The sequence below is a fragment of the Tenrec ecaudatus genome, chromosome X (genome assembly GCF_050624435.1).
Source record: "Tenrec ecaudatus isolate mTenEca1 chromosome X, mTenEca1.hap1, whole genome shotgun sequence".
NCBI lineage: Eukaryota > Metazoa > Chordata > Mammalia > Afrosoricida > Tenrecidae > Tenrec > Tenrec ecaudatus.
Genome location: NC_134548.1, coordinates 8644416 through 8671534, shown reverse-complemented (window position 1 = coordinate 8671534; position 27119 = coordinate 8644416). Strand labels below are relative to the sequence as shown.

At 47.0% G+C, this 27119-nt stretch overlaps 1 protein-coding gene across 2 annotated transcripts; it reads right to left on the bottom strand.

The window, feature by feature from the left end:
• Positions 1 to 3405: 3405 nt before the first annotated feature.
• PRPS2 (phosphoribosyl pyrophosphate synthetase 2) lies at positions 3406 to 27097 on the bottom strand. Of its 2 annotated transcripts, XM_075539188.1 has the most exons (7): positions 26864 to 27095; positions 21196 to 21379; positions 17591 to 17689; positions 16228 to 16352; positions 6905 to 7078; positions 5889 to 6048; positions 3406 to 3854 (listed from the first exon to the last, which is right to left on the bottom strand). In XM_075539188.1, exons 1-7 carry the CDS (start codon positions 26983 to 26985, stop codon positions 3762 to 3764), a joined length of 957 nt encoding a protein of 318 aa, XP_075395303.1. In that variant the 5' UTR covers positions 26986 to 27095; the 3' UTR covers positions 3406 to 3761. The 2 variants fall into 2 exon arrangements, with proteins under 2 accessions (XP_075395303.1, XP_075395304.1); XM_075539189.1 differs by lacking the exon at positions 17591 to 17689 and having other exon boundaries at positions 26864 to 27097.
• Positions 27098 to 27119: the final 22 nt, after the last annotated feature.

Sequence of the window (27119 nt, the reverse complement as noted above, 5' to 3'; positions counted from 1 at the left end):
AACCTGTGGTCTTTTTTGTTTTTTCCCATCTTCTCAAAATAGGTCTGGTTTTAAATCTTTATATTTTAGTGTGACTTTAAGACAAACACTTTGCTCAGTCTCCAGAGTTACCCAAACTTTATTTTAGACCTGAGCTCTAACAGGGGAGCATAATTACACATTTCCTTTCTACCCGAGAGTACTTTGTCCCCAAGAGAGTACAGCATCATTGAACAGGTGTTTGATGAGGAAGGATATCCTGTTAAGTGCTCTTGCATTCAAAGCACCCAAACTGCTTCTTGTAGCCCGCATTTAAGCCAGGGCTGCTGCCATAGATGGCTATGGAACATTGCTCTTCTTTTTAAAAATCATTTTATTGGGGGCTCTTACAGCTCTTCTCACAATCCATACATCCATCATGTCAAGCACATATGTGCATGTTGCCATCATTTTCTTTCTTTTTAAAAAATCATTTTGTTGGGGGCTTGTACAGCTCTTATCACAATCCATATATCCATCCACTGTGTCAAACACATTTGTACATTTGTTGCCATCTTCATTCTCAAAACATTTGCTTTCTACTTGAACCTTTGGAATCAGCTCATTTCCCTCCTCCCTCATGATCCTTTGATAGTTTATACATAATTTTTAAAATGTCTTACACTGTCTCCCTCCATCCACTTTTCTGTTGTCCATCCTCCTGGGAAGGGGTTATATGTAGATCATTGTGATCGATTATCCCTTTCTCCCTCCATCTTTCCCTTACCCTCCTGGTATCACTACTCTCATTATTGGTCCTGAGGAGTTTATCTGTCCTGGATTCCCTGTGTTTTGAGCTCTTAACTGTACCTGTGTATATGTTCTGATCTAGCTGGATTTATAAGGTAGAACTGGGACCATGATAGTGGGGAAGAGGAGAGAAGCATTAAAGAACTAGGGGAAAGTTGTGCTTCATCAATACTATACTGCACCCTGACTGGCTCATCTCTTCCTTGCGCCTCCTCTGTACGGGGATGTCCAATTGTCTACAGATGAGCTTCGGGTCTCCACTCTGCCATCCCCCTCATTCACATTGATATGATTTTTTTCGCTTTGTTTTGGGTCTTTGATTCCTTCAACACCTTGTGATCACACTGGCTGGTGAGCTTCTTACATGTGGGCTTTATTGCTTCTCAGCTAGAGGAACATCACTCGCTTGATGTGATTGTATCTAAAGCATAGAAGTCTCAACTTGGATGCTTTTTGCAGGGTAGCGATTATATTTAGGGAAGAAGGCAATAGTTAATAAACTCTTCAGAAAGAAACTAGTTCAAAATTGGCAAAAGCTGACTTTTATTCATTTCTGGCTTTTCAGTGTTTTTATATGCCGGCCTGCAATTGCAAAGAAGTAAACATATTCAGGAGTGCCACCAAGATCAGAATTCCACAAAGAAGATACAAACGAAGAAAGTAGTAGTCAATGACGGGATTTTATTGAGTCTATAATAATGTTGGAGAAACCTAAAATCCCACATTCTACTCCAATACAAATGCTGCAAGTGATCTACTCCTGAATGCAGTTGAGATCATATCTAAAAAAAGAGAAGTTACAGTAAGAATATCTGTAAGTTGACTTGTGTAACTTAAGTGTGAGCCCAAACAACTTTGGTATATTCGTATTTTTCCTCCTTGTCTATATGTACACTGGGCCTACCCACCCTCAGCTGAATTGGGATAAGAGAAAATTATTTGGCAAACTCACTTGTAATTCCATACCCTAAAAATCAAGGGATGTGAAACTTCTGGAATGAAGCTGCTCACGGGGCAATCACTCTTTTGTGGAATTGAAACTATCAAACACTTAGTGTCCACATTTCCACTACGTATGTGTAAGTTCAATCTAATTAGCTCCTACATGTTTTCAAAAGTACATTAAAAACAAAGGTGGTGGGCTTCAACCACGACAGAAGCAATCATTTAACTAGGAGAACGGAGATGAAGATTTTTATACCTAGTTTTTTTTAACCTATAAATTGCCTCTAGACAGAGCGATTGGCTTTTAAATGAACTGGTTTTCCTCATGTTATCATCATGTCTATACTTGTGACTGCCAGTATGTTCACAGCCATGTCTGCTTCCCTACACAGAAAAACTCCAACAAATACAGATAATGTATATGTATCTAAGTTAATTAACGCTACATAAATCAAATGAGTCTGCTTGTACATCTTGAGACAATTATCTCTAGATCTACTCCATATAGTTTTGCCTAGCTGACTTTTCCAGGCTACAACATCACTCTTTCCAAACAGTCATTTCTAGGTACAATAAATGCAAGTTTCTACAGTCACAAGGGAAATGTGACTTTCTATCTCGAATTCAACCTCTGCTCATGTTACTCCTTGCCACCCTCAACACTGCCCTTTATGTCTGGTAATGACCATAATAGATTTTCCAATCACAGAATTTTGGTCGGAGAATATACTTTCTATGAATTTTTAAAGTCAGCAAGAGGAGGGATGGTCGATTATTACCCCTGGACTCTGTCTAGGCCTGCAAATCCATTTCTTTGGGGGCTGACTTATTCAGCCCAATACCCTGCCCTCCATAAAATAAATCTACAAATAGCCCAGTGCGTGGCTGCCACCAGACCCAGCGAGGTCCCTGGTTTAGTACAGTGGAAAGAGCCACCTGTGGGTGATGCGACCTCAGGGAATTTCCCCTCCAGGATCATGTTGGGGCCTTTTAAAAACACTATTCCTCAAGGAGTCATTAAAGTTTACTTTGTTATTTGTATTTTTCTCATAGGCCTCTCTGCTCCCTACATTTTTCTGGTACAAATTTTAGTTAAAATTCATCTGTTGCCTAGGGACTGGCTACCTGTCATAACTCAGGGCAATGGAAGATTGAATTTAAAAATAAAGACATAACATTTAAATATGCATTTGGTAGTAGTCCTCTTAAGAAACTGTGCCTTTTTAATTTATGTCAAAAGGCAAATTATCATCAGAATGGTAAATCTGAGGGAGTAAATTTTGGTAAAAAGCCATAAGATGATATTGGAAAAATGAAAAACTCCAAATAAATAATTAAGAGGAGGGGGGCTGCAAGGTGTACCACAAAGGATCCAGGGGTGGGCCTGTACTTTCTCACATCCAACAAGGAGGGTACACTCAAGGACTAGGTCTCAAAACAGTTTCAAAATCAGATCTACTGTCACTGTAATTTAAGCATTTCAGGACACAGAAATCCAGGTCAGAAAGAGTTACAATGTGGTATTAAAAACAAAACAAAAAATGTAAACTCCATGGTCTCCAACGTGCCTGACACCTATGGAAAACGGCCATCCTAAGCTAAATAAAATTTGGCTCAAACGAAGCATAAGACCCAAGGCGGTTTATCTCAACACTGGTGACTAAAAATAAAATAAAATAAAATGGAAACATATAGTATTATAAAACTTTTTAATGTTCACTCCGAACTAACAAGTTTTCTACATAGGGTTTTACCCAAACATCCATAGGCATTCATTATAAATTCTATATCTACACAAGAGCTTTTCTTCGGAAGTCTCCACTGGCAACCCCGGAAATACATCAATCAGGCAATTATGTCGTGGCCTTGAAGGACTGAAAGAGCAAAGGTAAAGGAAGTCGCAATGACACAAATACTTCTCTCACTTCTAAGTCAAATAACTTCGGCCCTGATGTTTCCACTATTCATTATCTTATCATGGTTAATCCTAAAGCTTAAAAAACATAGCAAAACATCAGCAGACTTCTTGGCCACATCACACTGCGGAGTTACAGGGGAACATGGCTGAATAGGTAAGACACCGATTCACCATTATGCGTTCTTCGGATCGCCTCCGCCAATATCATGGAAATGTCGATCACCTAAACGCCAGTGGGAACACACAGGAAAGGGAACACAGACGTGAGGTATCATGCACGGTTCTATTTATTTCAGAACTGATGAGCTGGAGCACTTGGAGACAAAGTACTTAGTACACGAGCGACACTGTTTTCAATCCCCGCCTCCACCACACACACACACACACACACACACAGTTTTTTGAAGGGACAAACAGCTTTTGGGTCTGTCTTCCGATTACAATCTGACAAACTACACTTGAATGGATCCCAGAAGCCAGGTCCAAGCAGACTTCATTTTACTGCAGATGGCTTCATTGAGATTTTTACGATCTGAAGATTTGTGGCAACCCTGCTTCAAGCCCAGAGTCACATGCTCCCTCCATAGCTCTAGGTCCCATTTTGGTCATTTTCATAACATTCCAAAAATCTTCCTCATGCTATTGCATACTTCATATACTAGTAATTTTTAAAAAAATATCTGATGCTGTAGAGTTGACTCCAAATCACAGCCACTCTGTAGGACAGAGTAGGACCATTCCTGTGGGTTTCCGAGGCTATAACTCTTTATGGGAAAATAAAGCCTCATTTTTCTCCTTCAGAACCGCTGGTAGTTTCAAACTGCTGACCTGGTGGCTGGCAGCCCAAGGTGTAACCCTCAATGCCACCAGGGCTCCTTTTATATACCACCAAATCAGAAAAACAAACTCATTGCCATCAAAATGATTCCAACTCACAGAGTCCCTATATGGTGGGGTAGAACTGCCTCTGTGGGTTTCTAAGACTGTAACTCTTTACAGGAGTGGCAAGTCTCGTCTTTCTCTGGCAGAGTGACTGGTGGTTTTGAACTCCTGAACTTGCAGTTAGCAACTCTACTTGTAACCACTACACTACCAGGGGTCCTCATTTCATAGACTACAGGCTAGTATAAATGTGTCAACCCAGCTTTTATATGCACCAGGCAGCTCACAAAGTTGAGCAACTCAATTTACTGCAGTGGCCTGCAGGCAACTTGCATGATTTCTGAGGCATGTTTGTACTTAAAGGTGTTTCAGGGTCAGCTTAATCAGATACATTCTTTTCTGGAGGTGTTTGCTTTTAAGTCAAATTGTACTCTAGCACTATATGGAAGGTTTTCCTTTCTTTCAGAAAATGTTATGCTTACTCTGTGCAAGCACAAGTCTGCGACTATCTAACCTGGGCCCAGGAAACTCCGTGTTCTGTGAAAAGTCTCTGGCTTGGCAGACCAGATGGGCTCTGTCACAAGGCACTCAAGTCTGAAGAGTGGCCCAAGAGAGATCATAGACAATATTATAAATGAATAGGGTAGCCACGTTCCAATATAACTTTTTTAGCCCCAACCAGGCATGAAACTACAAGGTGGTGACTATTCTGACCATTTTCAAATGTGCCTCCTTGTGCCACACAAATGGGTTCTCTCTAATTGTCTAGGACTCACATGGCAGACCACCATCATCCAAATCTACTGATGGGAAGGAAGGCGATGAAATGACTTGCCACCATGGACGGAAAGGGATGGCTCCATTTCTTTGGTGGTCAGGGGAAAAGGAGGCCTGGTGACGTAGTGGCTGCACTTTGGGCTGCTAATCTCAAGGCCAGCGGGCCCAAACCACCAGGTGCCCGAGGAAAGAAAGGCAGGGCTTTCCATCCTCTGACTTAAAGAGTTACAGTCTTGGGACTCCACAGAAGCAGGTCTACCCTGCCCTGTAAGGGTTGCCTTATATCAGAATTTAATCGACGGCAGAGTTTGGTTTTGATTTCATGGTGGCCTTTGGCCATGAAGTCAAGGGGCGACCAAGAAGAGGCAAAGCTCAGAAGACCCTCAGCACAGCCTGCTTCTTACTGGCCTTGTATTGTAATTGTATTCCTTCGGCATTTCCAAAAAGCAGATATGGACTTTCGAAGGCCTTGGCTTTGGTCCAGGAGCTCAGAGGACTTAGAGTCTGACCAAGCAGTTGCCCAAGGAAAAGGCCACTCTGCTTGACACGCCTCCCACTGCCCCGCCCCCACCCCCACCCCCACCAGTATAGGTACTACCTGAATCTTGGGGCAGTGTTTCATCTTTTCTTCTTGCGGGATTGTGTTTGTGACGACCACAGCCTCAAAGGCAGCATTGTTGATTCTGGAAATGGCTGGCCCTGAGAAGATGCCGTGGGTCAGGATCGCGTAGACTTTGGTAGCTCCAGCTGAGAGCAGTCTGTAAAATAACAGAGAAACAATGAGGTCCGCGTTGATGAAGAGTCCTGAAACTCTTGAGGAGGGGAAGGAAAAAGGTGTGCTTCATGTAGAAAGTGTGAAAGCAAACGCCACTCGGCCATTAAATCCATTCAGCACTTTTGACATTTGGGACCAGGTCCTTCTCTGCTAGGGGGCAGGGTGGGAGGACGGGGGCGGTGTCTGACCTGTGCCTACAGCACTCTCCACCCAAGAGCTGACAACCAACAATGTCTCCACACATTGGCAGCTACCCTCTTGGGGAACAGGGGGAACAGCAACCCCAATGGAGAATTATCGGATTGGTCCAAAAATCAAGTAAAAGCATCATCATTTTAACATGTAATCAACAGGAAAAAAGTGACTAATGCGGTTAATTTCCATTCTTGGTTTCATGGTACTAGGTCTTGGACACCTGGCCTGTTTTTCACACTTCTGGCACCTCTCAATATGGGCGGGCCCCAGTGCCAGCAGTTGTGTGCGCTAGCGCAGCCCACGCTTCCTGGCAGAACAAAACAATGCTGTAAAGACCCCAAAACCCACAGGATGGCTTTTCCCTGTGGGCCTAGCGTTAGGGAGAAGGCATTTTCTGAACGTTCCTAAAGCTCTGCAATTCAATTCTAAGCATGGGAATGCGACCACCAAAGTGTCTTCCTTACTATGAAAATAATGAGAAATATAATGAAGCCCCACCTCTCCTTTGGTCTAGAACATTCCTCGGTCAAGCAATCTGAGTTGGATAAGAAAAACAGGCCCGATTTTTCAAAACTGACCTTGTGCTACCCCTTAAGGGGGTGCCCTGCCCTGCTTTGTTTGTGGTCCCAGGGTGCCCCACATACTTGTCAGCTGCGTGGCATATTGTGCCACAGGTGTCAGCCATGTCATCCACCAGGATGGCCACTCGATCCTTCACGTCACCCACCAGAACCATGCGATCCACCTCATTTGCCTTCTTCCTCTCTTTGTGGATCAAAGCGAACTCCACATTCAGACGGTCAGCGATCGATGTCACCCTGCACAAAGACCCAAACGGATGCCGTCAATGGGGCCAGTCCAAAAACTTCGGCTTTCCATGGGATCTGAGGGTGTGGTACCCTACCCCTGACCCAATGAGCTAGACTTATACGGCCCCCTTCCAGCCATGATCCCTAGGTGACTAACTCTGGATTTCATATACCTGTGGCTGTGGTCCTATTTTGTGGTCCATTATCTGGTAACAAACAGAATTAGGTTCTGACCTTAGTAGAGGGTATAAATCAGATGACATTCTTTATTTAATAGTTATCTTAATTACTATCAGTTACAATGGATGCAAGTAATTATATGCTACAGCTGAGAGGAGAAAGAAAACTGCTTCAGGAGTGGCCTGGGAATGCCTGGCTGCTTAAGATTAGCAGGAGGCCAATGCCTCCCAGAAACATTTCACCCGAGGCCCAGGTCCCGTGTGAATAAATAAGATACCATATCCAGGGGTTTAGACAGGTGATTACATTTGAGTGAAACACAATTTCACTATGTAAGTCCTACCAAACAGTCTTTCCCTCTGTGGGGTTTGGCAAGAAGGTGGGGAAGATACTGATAGGTTTTGCCTGTGAAAAAGATAGTGAACAGGATTCCCCATAATGCCATCCTGCTGTGTTTCAAATGAGGTCACTGAGAAGCAGGGGTGTGTGAGCTCACCACTGGCAAGAGCCAGGAGGGGAGCTCAATGTCTGGCCCCAGCATCTGGCTTATCCATCTAAACTAATTTTGGACTGAACAGCAAAAACCACTATGTGAGGCATTTCTCTGAACTTTCTTGAGTTCTGTGGGGCACTGCAGCGATTCCAGAACCCAGAGACGTGAAGAAATATATTAGGGGTGGTTGGGAAGGGGATGGCTGATACAGATGATCATCTTGCAAGAGGTGGATTTAGGGGTGTGTTCAATCTCCTTGGTACTAGTTTGATATTAATTCTTATACAAGTTCTCTTGGGAAGGCAGGCCTGGTCAAGGGCACGTGCTAAGTGATCCACGATGGAAGGGCACTAGTGATGTGACCTTGAACTTGTGGCAGCTAGATACCAGGGCACCTTGATCCCAGAAACACCAGCTAAGAAATCAATGTGTAATTTGTGAGTGTGTGTGGCTACGTCACAAAACTGAAAGACACAATGTTAAGAAAGTTACTTAAGAAATACTGTCTCTTTGATTTGTGGCCTGGCACCAGAGACAAAAGTCCTTGGTTAAAACATGGATTGTAATACATACACCTGTGAAAGCAGGCATTGCTCTATTGGAACCAAAGGATCCAGGATCAACCATGAGGATAGTTCCTCTGACCCAGAATGCCTTTGGGTGGGGAGGGGTTAAGCCAGCAAAGAAAGGTGTTATAAAGCATCATTGAGCTGGAAGTGGTGGCAGGAGTCTAGAGGTTGAGAATGTAGGAACAGCAAGTGGCAGGCAGTAAAGTCTGTGCGCTCTCTAGTGGCCACATCAGGTTTTGCAACACAGCCTTTGCCTTTTTTGAAACAATCCATGCGAATTCATTTCCTTGAGTGAAATGTGATTTGTGCAGGAAGTAAACCACCAGCAACATCAACTGGGAATATTTGCAATTACAAGCATGGTTGTTTTGCATGGTCGTTTGGGGGCACTGTTCATGGAGAACCATTCATTCCAGGATGTGAAGCAGAAACCTTCAAGGACAGAAGGGGAGTGGCAAAAAACCCCAAAGGTCCACTCCTAAAATGACTTTCTTTCCTGGCAAGGGGAGGGAGGACATTGGCTAGTGTTGCTCTGTTGGAAACAATCAGTCTATTGAGTCTAGGTCGCTGATTTGGACTTTTTTTTTTAAACATTCGACTACTGATGGAAAGATTGATGGTCCAAATTCACCCAGCAGTTGCATGGAGGCAAGACCTGGCAATCTGCTCCTGTAAAGCTGATAGCCTAGCAACCCCGGTGGGGCAGTTCAACTCTGTCACTTAGGGCCACTATGAGTTGGAATTGGTTTGATGGCACCTAACAGTGTACATAATGGGAGGAAGATGAGGTTTTCTGCTCCCATCAATATTGACAGCCTCAGAAACCCACAGGGGCAATCAGATCTACTCTGTCCTACAGGGTCACTCTGAGTCAGAATTGGCCCCAGGGCAGTGAGTCACAGTGTGAACAGTTTATAACAGAAGTCCTGGTGGTACGGGGTTGAGCATTAGCAGCGAAGACCCACCCCGTTGTTCTGCGGGAGAAAGATGTGGCAGTCAGCTTTCATAAAGATCTCCACCTCAGAAACTGGGTGAGGTAGTTCTCTCTGCCCTACAAGGTCAGTGTGAGGCTGAATCAACTGGAAGGCGGCGGGTTTGGGGGGTTGGTTTAACAGTGCATAATAAACGGTGGTGTTTCAGAGTCATCAGTAAAGATAGATGATTTAATACTTCTGGACCAATTGGGGGTAGGGTGCATTCTTATTTCACGTCTCATTCCAAAAATGAGTCCCTGGATGAGGTCAGCAACTAACGAATGCGCTCTTTCCCTCTCTCTCAAAAAAGTTTGGGAGGTGTGAGTTCCCCCACAGGTTTGAACAAGGACGTGAGGGTCCAGTTCTGAAAAGTAAGGAGCACAGTCTCCCTGGGCACACTCGGGGTCACCCGGAGTCGGAGTCAGAGAGTCGAGGGTTGGCCTTTCCTTTTTTTTTTAAAAATTTTAACAATTTATTAGGGGCTCATACAATTCTTATCACAGTTCATACATACACATACATCAATTGTATAAAGCACATCTGTACAGTCCCTGCCCTAATCATTTTTTTCTCTTTTCTTCTTTTACATTTTATTAGGGACCCATACAACTCTTATCACCATCCATACATATACATACATCAATTGTATAAAGCACATCCATACATTCCCTGCCCCAATCATTCTCAAGGCATTTGCTCTCCACTTAAGCCCCTTGCATCAGGTCCTCTTTTTTTTCCCCTACCTCCCCTCTCCCCCCTCCCTCATGTGCCCTTGGTAATTTATACATCGTTGTTTTGTCATATCTTGCCCTATCCGGAGTCTCCCTTCCCCCCTTCTCTGCCGTCCCTCTCCCAGGGAAGAGGTCACATGTGGATCCTTGTAATCAGTTCCCCCTTTCCAACTCACTCACCCTCCACTCTCCCAGCATCGCCCCTCACACCCTTGGTCCTGAAGGTATCATCCACCCTGGATTCCCTGTACCTCCAGCCCTCATATGTACCAGTGTACAGCCTCTGCCCTATCCAGTCCTGCAAGGTAGAATTCGGATCATGGTAGTTGTGGGGAGGAAGCATCCCGGTTCTGGGGGAAAGCTGTGTTCTTCATCGGTACTACCTCGCACCCTAATTAACCCATCTCCTCTCCTAAACGCCTCTATGAGGGGATCTCCATTGGGGTTTGCCTTTCCTTATGATGATTTCGAAATACATTTGCGATGACAGAAAATATAGACCCTTCCAAAAGATAGCACGTATTGAACAACCTCAGTGCAGAGGACTCTGAATCAACAACACCCGACACATGAAGAGCAGCATTTCAGGTTCTCATGGACCTCAGACTTTTTGGAGCCAGGCAAGGTGGCTGAAGCCCAGAAGCTATTGCCCTAAGATAATCTTTAGACCCGAAACCAAACATATTTCCGGAAGCCTTTGGAAAACCCAACTCAAGTTTAGTGTAACTAATCCAAAAGCTCTGCCTTGAGCATATGCTCCTTTAAGACTATCTACATAGGATCAAAGTGACAACAGTAACGGGAAGATTAGATAAGAACATTCAGGGAGTCTTGAGTGTATATTCACAGTAGAGGAACAACTTGGAAAAGAAAGAAAATAGTTACATAACTTGAAAAATGTCATCAATGTCACCAAACTACACATGGAAAAGTAGGCTGGGCCCAGGCCCACGGTGACTCCACCAAGCTGGAGCTGCCAGCGCACTCAAGGTAATTGTGAAACGGTGAGAGCAGCCCGCCAGCCCCAATCCATTCCCTTTCCAAGTGAATGCATCACCAAAGAAGGCCTCACCCAATCAAACTTCTGCCAAAATTCTATCCCTCTACTCAGTGGCAGAAGGTCCACCTTTATGTATGTGAATCCAGGGTCCCAACTTGAAGAATATCTCCCAGAGCCGGCACTCTCCTATGTTATACACAGTTAGTGTCAAGAAAAGGCCTTCGACTCAAAGTCAAAGATGCAAACTGCTCAGTGGGGAGCAAGCAACTAGGAACAATGCCCAAATGCACCTCCTGGATTTGTCAAGACTTGGTGCTGGTGGTCATTTGGCAGGCCATGTTGGACTCTTGTTGTCAAGAGGTTCGCAAACAAAGGAGTTGGTATATGCACCTGCTTTCATGGGATTTGTTGTCCTAATGAGCCCGCAAGGGAGAGATGATGCTCTATCTGCTCCCATAAAGATTCACAGCCTCAGAAACCCACAGGGGCGTTTGACTCTGCGCTACAGGATCGCTCTGCTTTGGAACACACTCAATGGTAGTGAATGAGGTCTCGTTAGGATCTATTGTCCACAAGTCATCAGCTTGGCCTATGCCTGGGGTTTGAGTGGCAAGGATACCGTCCTGGGAAACTTCTAAAAGCCAGGACGTGTGAAGAACCCAACCAGAAGCAAATAGAGTATGCCTTGCTCTGACCATTCTCAACAGTTAAACAGTGGAAATGCCATGCTGTCGGTCAGTTGGCAATAGAAAACTGGAGAGAAGTCAGTATTGACCAGAGCAAATGGGTTTTCTTTCCCAGGACCAACTCAGCTGCACTTATCTTGATCTTGGGTGGTGCCATATTGTAGTGGATTCATCTGGAAACCTGAAGATCATGTGTCAGACTTAGGACTTCTTGCCCTGGTGTGGCAATTTATGTACATAACTAAAATTCCAACTTAGAGGGGGAAAAAACCTCCACACACCCAAAGTGGAAGAAAGGCAAACCTTGGGGAAGTGTTTGCCACACAAAGAAAGCCTGGCTTCCTGGCCAGGCCGCGCTTCTCAGAATAGATCTCAGGAGACCTCTGCCTAAAGGATTCATCAGTGGCCACAGAAATCTGAACAAACCACTCAGGCAAAGGGCACTTAACCTTCCCCACAGCAATGGCCATTAACGTGCAAAGATGCCATATGGCACTGAGTGGATGTGCATAGGAAACGTGTCTGATAATAATGTCAACAGTTAGGTGGTCTGTGAAAGACCAAATGTGGGCACTGTGCACACAAAAGACAACAGCTGATGGTCTTCGGCCTGGCAATTAGTTCCATTTCTAGAAATGTGCCCCGCCGCACGCGTCTACAGGAGCGAAGAGCAAGCAAGTGGTGGCAGAGCTACAATCAGGGGTCCAAACAGGATGGACACACCTGTGATTCCACCTTGAAGACCTTGCTGAAGGCACTTCCCCCCCCCACACACACACACACTTGACACTCTCTCATATCGATCTATGGTCACCACAAGTTGGAGCTGACTTGAGGGCAGCTGACCATGTGTAAAGCCCCTGAATCGACTGGAGTAGCCCGTCTCTGCCAAGAACTGAGGCACCTACACGAAGAAATGGCTGTGCACGGCTTGAATTTTTACCAAGTGCATGCTTGATATCTTGAGAGCCTATGTGACAAATTCAGTCGGGTTAGGGAAAGACAAAGCCATGCAACTTGGTGGCACTTATTCTTCTAGATTATTAGTTTTCTGAATAATTTTTTTTCTGATAAAAAATAAGCAAATTGACCAGAGCGAGCGAGAGCGAGCAGGTCTGTGGAGCTGGGGACTAGGGAGTTAAGTACTGATGGCGATGGGATTTCTTTTTCTTTTAGAAGTGATAGAATGGCTGCAGAAATCTGTTAGTATTTGAGAAAATACTAACCGGCACACTTGGAAGGATGCGAAGTGTATGATTGGCAGGTCGGCTCGCAATGCAGCTGTTGCTTTTCAAAGTTCTATCTTAGGCTACTGCCCCCTGACCCACTTGTCCACTCAAAGCTGGACCCAGATGTGCTGAAGCAAGGGTCCCACCCCACAGCATGACTTGGTAGAAATTGCCAGAACACTTTCCACAGCCCTTGCTTTCTTCATCAGAGGACACTCTTGTGACTGGGTGGAATTTGTGAGCATCACACAGCACTGCTGCTTCCTATCTGGGGGCTTTTCAGGCCAAGTGCCTACTTCTGCCTTTATCTGTCAGTATCCCCTTCCTGCCAATGCCACTTCCTGCTGCTGACAGGGCCCCTGTGCAGCTGCAGCCCACTGCCCCCCTCGGGCCTGGGAACCAGGGCAGGCTTGTTACACAAGCTGCAAGCAGAAGGTTCTTCTCGGAGCGGGAGTCTTGCTGGGAGGAAGCTATGATCAAACTTGGCTCCTGGTCCTCAGACAAGGGACCTTGAAAAGATGTCCCAAAGCTTGCCAGTTACCCACCATCCTTATCCAGCTGACCCTCCCAAGCTGCCTTGCTTTCTGGCAGGCTCTGGTGGGGGGGGCGGGGGGGCGGGGGAGTGTTCCCTTTTACTGGCATTCTTTTGCTACAAGTCACAGCGCCCTTGGGCGATGCCAAAGGTTAACACGCATAGCTGCTAAAGGAAAGGTTGGAGTCCACCCCGAGGCAAGCGGCAGAGAGCGCAGCCTCGGAGCGCCTGACACTTCTGGCATCGCTTCCAAGGCCGCTGGGTGGGATCTTTCCAGGCCACCAAAGCTTCTTTCTGCCCCTTTCTTCTTTTCAAGAAGCAGCTGCAAAGGTCTATGTGGTCCCTTAGAGACCCCCAATGGTAGCTGCTGGCTGCTGTGGGTTCGATCAGCATGCTCTCATTGACCTCCTCCCAGAGCCTGAACCCCCAGGGCCCTGGTGGAGGATGCAGCCAGCCCAAGCCTCTGTGCACCCCAACAGGGTCCTGTACTTCTGCCCCCTGTCGCTTTGTGAGCTTGCTTTACATTTTGGTTGATGGCTCCACAGTTCCAGGCCCTTGTTTCCTAATGTTGGATTGAGAGCACCCCATAGAAGCTGTGCTCCGAGAGCTGGCCGAGCCCACTGTGGGCTTTCTCAGCACAGGCAACTCCCATGGCCAATCAGCTGGCTCTGGGTTTGCACTTCTCCTCAGAAGGGCTTTCGCTCCCCCGTTCACAGGCCCAGGCTCGCTTCCTGATTGTGGCCCTGGGCCGACAAAAGGTGTAAGTGTTGCATTCATCCCTGCCATCTTTATACAGAGCCCTCCAGGAGAGCCCTAGGGACAACAGCATTGCAAGCGTTGGATTGCTAAACTAGGTGGGCGGCTTGCAACCACCCTGGAAGAGAGATGAAGCAGCCAGCTCCCATAAAGGTTTAGTCTCAGAAACCCGGTGGGGGTAGTTCTATCCTGTCTGCTAGGGCGGTGGGGGTAGTTCTATCCTGTCTGCTAGGGTCACTGAGTCAGAATAGACTCTACAGCAGGGTTTGGTTTTTCAGTTTTACCATGAGTATTAGAATCTGAGCCACCAGCCCACTTCCTTGATCTGATAGCCACCCACTGCCTCCATGAAATTAAAGGCTTGTGTCCTCAGGCTCATCACTGTTACAGTAGGGATGAACCGTGCAAAATAAATAAATAAAAAGCCCAGACAAACAACTCTCTTCTTTGCTGGATGGAAACAGAACAGTGTCTCTTTCCTGACTGAGGCACATTTCTGTACTGGAGAAGAAGCAATAGTCTGCTCATTTGCAAAATAAGGCCTGCAGGAGCTTCAGGGTGATGAATTATTGAACGGGGCTCTGGCAGCCACAGTCTTTGTGATTCTCATGACATGACCTTTCCCTAATGGGTCTGGGTAAGAGCAGGTGGGGGCTTCCAGTGTGAGTGTTTGCTGTACCAGGATCCATTGTGGCTGCCATCCTGCTGGGTATTAGTTGAGCAATCTCAGAAGCAGGGGGTGGCATCTCACTACTAGCAAGAGAAAGAGTGGCGTGTGTTCTCTGGTCTCCTAGATCCCCACGCAGTGAACCTCCTTGAGCCACCGACATGGCACTGATACCAGGTGAATGGTGGAGGAGCAACAGCAGCAGCAGCAGCTGCAGCAGAACCAGGATCCAGAGCATGAGACGGAGTAGTGGACTTCCCAGCCCACAGAGCAAGTCATGAGGAATGCTTGGGCAGGAAGCCAGGTGCGGGGAGTGGGTGCGCCTGGTCATTTCATTTTGAGGAGCTGGGCTTGCTCACCGTATGAACTCAAGTGGAGTGCCCTGGGATTGAGGCTTACAGCGGAGTGGCATGCCATTCAGTAGCAGCCCCAAAGAACTTTGTGACATGTCCTGGCTGAACCACTCTCCTCTCCTGAGTATTTCTCATCAGAACTATATGCTAGTAACTTCCATCAGAAACCCCATCATCATGAGCATTGTCCGGGAGTTGGGTGCAGCCAGTGCAGTGAATTAGAGAAAGCCAGCAGAAAACTAGAGAGTGCTGTGGAGCCAGAATCGACTGGGCAGCAGGTGGATGTCAATTAGACCAAGGACTTATAGCACAAGGAGCCCCGATGGCCCAGTGGTTACGCGCTAAGCTCTGAACGAAATGGCTAGCAGCTCAACCCTGCCTCGCCCCGCACCCCACCACATGTTCCACCCGAGAAAGGCCTGGTGAACTGCGCCTGTTAAGAGTAGAGTCTCAGAAACTCTATGGAGGTTGCTAAGAGTTGGAAGGACCCAACAACACCTGAGACCATTTAAATCATGCTGGGGGTGCTCTTAGGTAAGGGGTGGACTGCTAACCACAAGGTCAGAGGGTGAAACCCCAAGTCTCTCTTCAGGAGAAAGCTGATGCCGGCTGTCTGGCCTGGGAAGATTTAAGAGCCTCGGAAACCCTGTGTAGGGTCACTAGAAGTCAGAACTGACTCGATGGTAGTGGGTTTGGGTTTGGTCCATATCAGGGAGGGAAACCCCACAAGAAACACACCCCACTGCTGAATAGTCCATGCTGACTGCTAGAAACCCAATAGGACAAAAACATTGCCCCCTTGGGCTTTCGAGTCTGTTAGCCTTTACCGAAGCAGACGGCCACATCTTTCTTTCTCACAGTGCCTGGTGGGCTCAAACTTTCAGTGAGCAGCCACGTGCTTAACCACTGCATCCCTAGGACTCCCAGTAGGGAGAAGGCCCTTGATCTCCAAGGCAGGACCCAGCCCTGCACACGCAGCAGCTGTTACCTTTTGGCGCCACCTGCATCCGGGGAGACGATGATGCAGTCCTTCCAGTCGGCGATGTTCTCCTTGATCCACTGCAGGACCACAGGCTCAGCGTACAGGTTATCCACGGGGATGTTGAAGAAGCCCTGTGCGAGAGACAGGTCTCCTGCTTAGTCAGAGGCTGCCTCAAGTTGCACTGCACTGGGTTACAGACATGTTCCAGGTGCAGAGGATCATCCACGCCAGTCATTATCTTTGGGGTGGTTTAGGTTTTCTTAACAGTGACTGCATTTCTGTGGGACGAAAGCTGGCTTTGCATGGAGGGTTTTTGTTTCTTTGTTTGGATTTTGCAGATGCCTGCCATTCTCATTTCCCAGAGACCAAGACGGCCTTCCATGGAACTAATCCCGAACAGCCCTTCCATGGGACAATAGGCAGTGTGCCTGGCTGCAGGTTCAAGTCCCCTTAGAAAGGCCTGCCAGTCCGGTTCCGAAAAGCCAGGTGCTAAAAACCCCGGGACACTGTTCTACTCTGACATACATGGGTCAAACATTCCTGCTTTGCTAAGATATTTTTTTTGAGAGGGGAAGGTGGAGGGGGATAATGGATTGAACAGTGTCTCTCCCCAAATCCCAGGTTGAAATCCCAATCTCTGTCCTCGGACTGCACCCTGCTATGTTAACAAAGCCACTCGAGGTGAGCAGGGTCGGTCCTACACTTAGTGCCTTCTGAGTAGGGTCTCTGATCCTAAGAGGAAACAACTACAGAGACGTGCACAGAGGAAGGACACCAGGTGACAGCAGAGGCAGATGCATCTATAACCAACTAGCCAAGGAACAGCAAGGTGGCATTTTGGTGGCAGTGAGGCCCCCAAAAGAAAGCAGCACAGACAAAATCCACAGTTTGGACTTTTAGCCACCAGAAATGTGAGAAAACAAATCCCCGTCCTTTCAAGTCTCACGCGTGATGTTCACATTACTGCAGTCATAGGGCACTAAGGTGGGGGGAGGGGTGACACAAATAAGTACTTTCAAAATTCAGAAAAGACAAGAACACTTAAGGGTTCCAAACCCAAGTCGCGTCCTCTCAAAATATTAACAGAGTCAGGTTTTAAGCCAGCGGTTCTCAAACTAGGGGTTGCCGATCCCTTTGGAGTTCAAACGACTCTTTCACAGGGGTCGGCCAATTCATAGCAGTAGCAAAGTGACAGTGATGAAGTAGCAACGAAAATAATGTTATGGTTGGGGGTCACCATCACATGAGGAACTTTACTAAAGGGCCACGCATGAGGAAGGTTGGGAATCACTCGCAACCTTTAAGCACACTCGTTAAGCCCCTGGCTGTAAGCAACAAAGAGAACTCCCCTCACTGGTCAGTGGGTTACCTGTATCTGGGAGGCATGCAGGTCCATGGTGATGATGTGATCTGCCCCAGCAACCGAGAGCATGTTGGCCACAAGTTTTGCAGAAATTGGAGCACGGCTCTAATATGGATAGGCAAAGGTATGGATAGGCGAAGAGAAGAAGAAAAAAAAAAATCGACATTGTGAGACTGCTCTAAGAAGCACATGAGAAAGATAAAACACAGGGCAAAAAAATCAATGAAAATAATAAAGAAACTTCAAGTGTTATGTTATCCAGGGGTCCCAATGTCACAATGGTTAAGCATGCAGCTGCTAATGGAAAAGCTGGTGGTTCGCACCCACCAGCTTCTCTGTCAAAGAATAAACAAAAGGTCAACTTCTGTTCAGCTGACCCCTAGGAAATTCTATAGGGCAGTTCTACTCTGCCCTGGAGAAGAGCTATGAGTTGTAGAAGCAGAATAGCCAGAATGCTCCTTAGAAGCAAGCGTGGTAGGGATGGGGTATGAGGAGCTGATCCCAAGGGCTCAATGGAAAGGAAATGTCTAGAAAGGAACGATGGAATATACGTTCTTATGTGTCGGATACAATTGATGTATGGCTGTAACAAGAGTTGTAAGAGACCCCAATCAAATGATTTAAAAAAAGAAGAAGAAGAAGCAAGAGAGGCCAGGTTTCATCTCACAGACTTTGGACATGCTATCAGGGAAGCCCAGTCCTTGCAAAAGAACATCATGCTTGATAAAGTGGAAGGGCAGCAAAAGAGAGGAAGGGCCTCAAGGAGATGGACCGGCGCAGTGGCTGCAACAATGGGTGCTAACATAACAATTGTGAGGCTGGCGCAGGACCGGGCAGTGTTGCATTCTGTTGTACACAGGGTTGCTCTAAGTCAGAATCGACTTGATGACTCACTGTGCCTAATAACTTGATTCGGCGCAGACTTGACAGCCCACCACAAGAAAACCACATATTACAGTGATAAAGAGATAATACCCACGCATTGTTACCCAGCAAATATATGTTGGCCGTATCCTACTGGGACACTATTTATAGTTAGTTGAGAACAAACCAAATTTTATATGAGCAAAGCTCTACGAATACAGGTCCTTTCCAAGTAATCACAGGCTTCCCTGCCAAAGGCTGTCAAACTTTGAGGATCCTTCATTAAAAAACAAAAACCAAACAATGGCTGGAATAACTTGAATATATTATGTGTAAGAGTATGATCTGTATTGCTCAAAGTGAGACAGGTGTGAAGTAAAAAAACAAAACAAACAAACAGGTCCTGAGAGAGAAACACTGCTAGGAGTCACCAGGTAGGGAGTTTGGTTTTTGAGGGAGACCACAGCAGGAAGGACATAAAGTTGGAATAGGATGTTTACTAGATTCCTCTGAGGAAATCACTTTTAAGATGAGCTGGGAAAGACAGGGAGAACATTCCAGAAGAAACTGTGAGGGACAGAACAGGGGCTTCTGCCCAGCCTAATGGAATGAACAAAGAACCCCATGCGAACAAGTTATGGTCAAAGGACTGTGAGAACTTGCTTGGTCAACACCTTAACCTTGAAGCCAAGCGCTAGTGAATATCTGGACAGAGGACTGTACTTGGAGATAATCCTGAAACATTCTGAAACACACTGATCCAGAAAGGCAGCCCAGATGATAAATTTGAAAGAAAAGATGTATGAGACCCAAGGACAAACAGAACAACTGATTAGAAAGTTACTTAGCCATCTGCAAAGCGGCAGCTCTCCCCTTTGCAAATGCCATATAAAAACTACAAGTGTTCCTCTACACAGCTGCATCCTTTCTCAACTCGCTGGGGTGGTGGAGGAGGTGGGGTTAGGCACTTTATGTCTTTTGAAGTGATCCTATGCTTCAATAAAACTGTGCTTAACTCGCTGCTGTTGTGTGTGTGTGTGTGAGAGAGAGAGAGAGAGAGAGAGAGAGAGAGAGAGAGAGAGAGAGAGAGAGAGAATTTGATGGACCTTAGTGTGTGTGAAAGAGTGAGAGTGAGGGGGAGAGAGAGAGAATATATGACGGACCTTACAAACCACACACACTTTCTGGAACTTGCTAGTTACCCTGTAGACAACAACCTGGGTACCTGGGTGCAGAACTTCATAGAAATCACACACCCTAGGACTGAACAAAGTCCCTCATGGACACTGCAGGGACAGTAAATTATTTAAGGTGGCTACTCTATCCAAAGTCGCTAACTCCCACCAAATGACCTTTGTCTGCATGGGCCTGGCAAGATGTTCGGGGCAAAATACTGATGGGATTCACCTGTAGTAACTGCAAATAGGGCTGCCTGTTGTGCCATCCTGCTGGGCATAAAATGAGCCCTCTGAGGAGGAGGGATCAAACCAGCGGCTCCCTGACCCCCACACACACACCTACACCTGCTGTGTGGTGGACAGGTGCACATGCCAACAGTGCCTAAGGATTTAGACACCCCCATATAAACCGTGGAGTCCCCACCCCCACCCCTTTGCATCCCCCTTCCATATGGCCCCATCCCTCGGTGGCTATGTTCAATTCCAAGGTGGACATGGGCCAACACCTCCTCCGATCCAAGCACAGCTACCCAAAGCAGGTAGCTGTTTTCTTTCTCCATTCTCCCACAAGCACGCACCTGAGCACCCAGATCCGCCCACGTTCACTCTGTCATAGCTCCAGAACTTCACTTCCGCACTCAAGCCACACCTTTCCCCCCTTGTTTCTATGTGTTCTTTTATTTCTCTTTCTTTGTTTTTCTTCTCCTTTTTCCATTTCCTCTTTAATTCTACTTTGATCCCATATAGATAGTTCTTAACAGAGTAAAATTCCCAAGAAAGGCATTTTGAACAAACCTACAGCTGGGTTTTAAGGACACATCAGGGACGACTTTGGGTTTACTGTTTAAAGCGTAACTCAGGGCAATAATTTCAGGGGGTCAGCGACCCTCCATGGTTCCAGAAAGTCTCGAGTCGTGAGGGGTTAAAAGTCGGTTTGGCATTCCACCCCCCCCTGCCCCCTGGCCCTGATGAAGATTCTTCTGTAGAATCTTTGATCAGAATATCCACTAATGGCCAGCTATGCTCTACCCAGTTCCTCTGGCCTTATGGCAAAGGAGGAAATTGTTCGTGGAAGCCATTAGCCACACACTCCATTTTCCCTCTTATTCCTAATTTTGTTTTCTTTTAAGATGAATGCAGATTTACATGCAGTTTGAAGAACTTTACCCTTTAGCCAGTTCCCCACAATGGTAACAGTTGGCAAACTCTAGTGTATGCTCACAACTTGGATCTTGACATCAAGATCAATCTACCGATTTTATGCCAACTGCAACAGTTTGATTTGTGCTCACTGGTCTGGGTGTTTCTGCAACTTTAGCACAGGTGTGGGTTCAGGTATCCATTACCACAAAGACAGACATCTATCTTGCCATCACAAGGAGAATCATGGCATTTTAGTTCCTGCAAGAAATATGCTTTATCTGTTTTCTACTTCTCCCAGCATGATCGACACGATGGCTGGCTCAGAGACAAATCTTAGAAAAGGACTATTTATTCCACGAAGACGAGAGAAACCACCTATGAGAGGAACGCAGTGTAGGGTCTTAGACCAGGACACATCACTCCTACCTTGTCCTTTTTATCTTGACGGGCGTACGGGAAGCACGGGATCACGGCTGTCACGCTGGATGAGGAGGCGATTTTGCAGGCATTGATCATGATGAGCAGCTCCATAAGGTTGTCGTTGATTTCCCCGCAGCCACTCTGGATGATGTAGACATCCTCTCCTCTCACGCTCTCTCCAATCTCCACGCTGCACCAGAAAACCCAGACCACACGGTTTGACAGCAACAAAGACAAGTCAGACCCCCTCAGATGAAAGACATATTTGTACCCTGAGATCTCCATCACCCATAGTTTGGGTGATTTTCACGACCAGCCCCCAGATGCAGGATATAGTCCAACGTACTTCAGGGGGGACTCTCAAACCGCCAACCTTTGCCTTTTCACCACTGAGGTCCTCCCAACTCAAGCAGTCTTAACCATGGCTAAGGCTCTCGAAGCTCTTCAAGATTTCACTGGGCTCCAGCACAACATCCATCGTAATGCCCTGCAGATGTCTCACCCAGAGCTTGGGCACCGCTGCCACCTGGGTGCCCTTCACCCATCTCTGCACAGGATTTGCCATTTTCTGTATTCCCTCTCATAAGTGTGTACTTCCTTGCTTTGCTGATCGGCACCCTCTAGGAGCTTGGTGGGAAAGAGTAAAGAGGAGCTACATTTCTTGAAACTTGCCCATCTAAAAGGATGACTTGCTTGTTTTGGGGTCTATTTTTGCCAGTTGTGCTGGGCACACTTAGTGCTTTGTATGGAAACATCCTTCAGGCTGGGGAAATTTTCTTGAGCTATTTCTTTCGTGATTTCTTCGCCACCTGCTCTTCTTTCGGAGACACTTAGATGGCAATTGTGTTATTAAACTGAACCTCTAAAGCTCTCCCACTCCACTTCATCTTTATTTACTTTTCTAAAAGTTAATTAACTTTTAACTCCTAAATTTCCCCGTGGGTTGTGCAAGCTATATAGGGGTTCTGAATAACAGTGGTCACCAATATCAATAGGGTCTTTGGCCCTAAATGTAAACCTATATGTTAGCATAGCTTAACATTTTAAGTGAAAGTACTTCAGGCAATGTTGATTTTTCCCCACGAAGCTGGAGTCCTGTGGATTAAGTGCTGCCTTGCTCATCCGGGCTATGGGTAGAACATCTACTCAACAAGGAAGGGTGGACAGCAAAGTATAGTGGATATTTCTGGGCCATACGCATAAATATTTCATATTTTCATTTCTATAAATATATCTTAAAATAGAAAATGCATATTAAATATTCTGCGGGCAATATTGAAGTTTACGATCCCTTTTTTATGATCCCTTTTCTTAAATAGGGAGCCCTCAGGCAGTAGTGGTTACCTGTTGTGCTGCTAACTGCAAGTTCAGTACTTCGAAACCACTAGCTGCTCCACGGGAAAAAGATGAGGCTTTCTACTCCCATAAAGAGCTAGCCTTGGAAACCCACAGGGGGAGTTCTATTCTGTCTTATAGGGCCATTATGAGTTGGAATCGACTTGATGACACTGAGTGTCTTAACTGACTAGTTCAATTAACCAACTAGCTGTAAGGCCTGATTAGACTCAACAATATTTATGAAAATATGCTTCTATGTTGCTAAGGAAACTAGGACACATGAATTCAAATGGTCAGTCTTGGAAGTCAGGTCACCTAATACACATACACACACACCCCTTCTTCCTTGCCCACATCTAGTACCAAACCAAAAATCAAACCAAACTCACTGCCATCAAGTCCATGCTGACTGGCAAAGACTCACTCTGGGTTTATAAGACTGTAACTGTTTAGAGGAGTAGAAAGCCAAGTCTTTCTCCAGAGGAGCTACTACTGGTGGATTCAAACTGCCGACTGCATGGATCACAGCCCAGTGTGTAACCACTACACCACCAGGGCTCCTATGGCATCTAGTACAGAGACATTAAAACCTAAAGAATATGAAATTATAGCGTGCTTCGCAACAAGGGGTCATATGATAGAGTCCTAGGCCCTGATCTATTGGGTGGGGGTGTTCAAAAAGTTCAAAGGAAAATAGAATAGAAGAGATAGTGGAATTTTTCCATGAACTTTTTGAGGTCTTCAGAGAGGCAGACGTCTCAATCTCCCAGGACTGTTATCACCATACAACTCCAGAAGACACAATCCTAACATTCTGTCTCCTTGAAAAACAAAAACAAACAAACAAAAAATACAGTTTATTCAGGGCTCTTAAAGCTCTTGTAGCAATCAATACATCAATTGTATCAAGCACATTTGTACATATGTTGCCATCATTATTTTCTAGACATTTACTTTTGATTCAGTCCTTGGTATCAGCTCCTCTCCCCCCTCTCCCTTCCCCTACTCTCTTGGCCCCTTGATAAATTATACATTATTATTTTCATATCTTATACCGACTTCTAGCTCCCTTCCCCCACAGGTTCTGTTGTTCATCCCCTGGGAGCAGGCATGGTTATGTGTTGATCGTTGTGATCGGTTCCCTCTTTCCTCCCCACCTTCCCCCTACCCTCCTAGTATTGCTATTCCCATTCCTTTTCCTGGATTCTGTGTGACCTTTTGGACCTGTTTCAACAGACTCGACACCCAGACCTATGGCAGCCATTGGGCAACTCTGAAGGAAAGGTCGAAAGAGTCCCATAGGCTCTGCCACTAATATTGTGGTGTTACCACTTACCTCTGGAATGCCTGTAATGGGAGGAAATAAGGCATTATTTCCTTAAGCCACTATTTGGCACTAATTAGCAAACTCGCACGAGTCCCTGGGTGGTGTAAACAGTTACCAACCACAAGGTTGGAGGTTCTAAACCACTCTGGGTGTCTCTGTAAAAAAACCCTGGAAATCTCCTTCCACATGGGCAGTCATGAAAACCCTATGGAATACAGTTCTACCCTGATCCATGTAGCCCAAAGCATTCCCAAGTGGCCCCTGAAATCATTCAATGGCCACTGGCTTGTCTTTTTTTTTTTTTTGTCATCAAACAAATGGTCAACCTCTTCTTCACAGCTTCAGTGAAGTCACATTTGCTCTATTTAAATATAGAATTAAAAAATGAATAGTTAATCCTCAGAATTCTAGGGTGAGTGTCCCTAGAACAAGTGTTCACTAAAGGGTCTTCTCCCTTTGCCACAGGCTCCCCAGAGGTAAGCATTCGTTCACCTACCAACACACCTAGTGCTGTAGTCTTTATGGAAGCCAACTGCTGCCCCTTTCTCCCACAGTTAGTGTGTTCAAACCTTATGATTGGCAGCTGAGCATTTAACCATAGGCTACCACGTCAAACGAAGGCTCCTTGTTTTTTGCTGGGTCAGAACCACCCCAAAGGCCATGGACATTTTCCTACAAGTCCCATTTTGGGGGTCTAATTTTGCAGTATGGTGATTATCTGGAAGACACATCACCTTACAGCTAAATTGACTATAAATGAAAGGTTCATTTCTCTTCCTTTCCTAAGGATTAGGCTGAGGCACTTTCAGTCAATTTAATTGTTTCATCAACAGTTAGGGAAAGCCAGAGATTTCAAAACAAATCTCCGTTAAGGCCCTATGGGGTCATTAAAATAGACCTAGCATTTCGCTGGGTTCCTGCATGCTCACACTTGTAGCTGTGGATGGAAAGGGTCTGAGGAGCCCTAGTGGCACAGTAGTTAAACGCTCAGCTGTTAACCCAAAGGTCAGCAGCTCAAGTCCACCAACTGTTCCATGGGAGAAAGACAAGGCATTCGGGAGATCCTATGGGGCAGTTCACTGTGTTCTGTCAGGGCTCGATGAATTGGAATTGACAGCAAAGGGTTGTTTTGTTCTGTGTTTTTAAAATTAGGGTCACATCCAAACAGACGGCATTGGGTACTTGGGATATACTGAAAACCAAAGAAATGTGACCCTGCTTTAGCCTTAAAACAAACATCTTTACACTTAAAACATCTATACTTCACTGTCTGAGTGAATGTCACCTAGCAGTGCACAGAAATCCAACATTGACTTAGCAATGAACTTCTGATCCAGATTAGCCAGGCCCTTTCTCAAAGGCTTGTGCTACCATGAGAGAACACGGAAAGGCAGCCCACTTGCTTTCCCAACCCCCTTCATCCAGAAATTTCCCTTTAACTTCCTGCACTTCTTCCTGGATAAAAGTGATTGTCCCCCTCTCCTGTTCCTGCTAACAGGTAGGCACTCCAAGAAGAACCCACCCAGAGTGGTCTCCAAGGAAAGGTCTCGAGATCCTGCTTCCAAGAGGTCATGGCCCGGAAAGCCCTATGGAGTGCAGAGCTACCTGGTGCTGTTCTACTCACGGGGTTGGCATGAGCAAGACTTGACACCACAGCCACTGATTCGGTATTCTTCATTGCTCTCTTGCAGTGCCTGTTCTCAGAGCTATGGAAACTTGAGTAGTATTGAGAAACCACTGCCAAGTTCAAGGCCAACTCCTTTTCAAGCGCTCTCTGTCATCCTCCAGGACCTACAAAGGTGACTGTCCGCACCAACATTAAGATCATCTACCTCACCCAGGTTCCTCCACTCCTTCTAACTGTAAGCCAGCTCGAAGAAGTCGTCAGCGTTCCCAAAGCCCGAAAAGCGGCCTCAGAACCACAGCGCACAGCCTTCATGTACTGTGGTACGTTTTGTAAAGGTGGGAAGTAGGGGTAGAATTGGCTCTGGCTTAGGGATGCTCATCGAATTGTTCTAGAACCACGCATTGGAAAGGTTCACGGACCTGGGTGTTTACCAAAGGGAGAATGACCGATGGCTGTGGTGCAGGCCGGGAAAGGGGAAAGGGGAGACCGATTGGAAACTGGTCAGAGAAAAGTGCTGACTCAGCCTAATGGGCCCCCTGGCAACCACGGAGGTGGCGAGGCGACCACTTGAGAAGAATACACATGACACTTGACCCAGGTCCTGGCAACGGAGCACCGGGCTGCTGGTAGATGCTTTTAAGGGGATTCCGACTCATAGCAACCCCAGGTGATGGAGAATTGTCATCTTGACAGCAGATGGCCAGGCCTCCGCAGTGCGCAGCAACTGAGGGGAAAACAGTGTCTAGGCAATTTGGTCCAACTTGCTGACGGAGCGCTCCCTGCGAACCATGGAAACCGCCAAGGTGAACAGCAACGACTACTGGGCGGCCACTCTCCAGCAGCGCTCAGGATACCCGCCGGACACGTCTCCGCCAGGCCTTTCCTCCCCAGCACCCCTAGGTGGGCAGTGCCAACAGCCAGCCCTCAGGTGAGCAGCTGAGCCACCAGGGGTCTCGTTTCCCACAGCGGAGGCCCAGAGCCACCAAGAAGCTACAGACCCACAAGCTTCAAGGCAGACAACCCCCAGCGAGGCGCCCAGGGGAAGCCACACGTGTGCCCCGGAGTTCTCATGCGGGAGCTGGGCGCCAGCACAGGCTCCCACCCGCCCGAGCCTCCCACCCCCGCTCGCAGAACGTCACCCGGACGCTCCCCCGGCGCGGGTCCCGGGACGCAGCAGCCGGAGGGCGCCCAGGTGCGGGGCGGCAGCCGCTCAGCGCTCGGCAGGCAGGGAGCGCGGGTGCCCGCCCGCCCCGGGACCCCCTGGGCACGCGCCCTTCTCGGCGCCCTTCCGGACCGGGGTGTTCCGGGTCGGGGCCCTGACCGGCAGAGGGAGCGCGGCGGGCGAGGGTGGCGTAGCCGGCGGCCACTGCCTGCGGGCCCACCTGGTCTCCTGGTTGCTGAACTTCTTGGTGACCACCTTGCCCAGCTCCAGGCCCAGCCGGTCGGCCACGCGCTGGGACAGCTCCTGGTGCGAGGAGCCGCTGAAGAGCACGACGTTGGGCATGGTGGAGCTGCGGAGCGAGCCGGGCCGGGCGGCGGTGACGCAGGCGGGCAGGCTCAGCGACTGGACCTGAGGAGGTACTGGATCCAGGGAGGAGCGGGAAAGAGCTAAATCTGGAGGTGGAGTTGGAGGAAGGC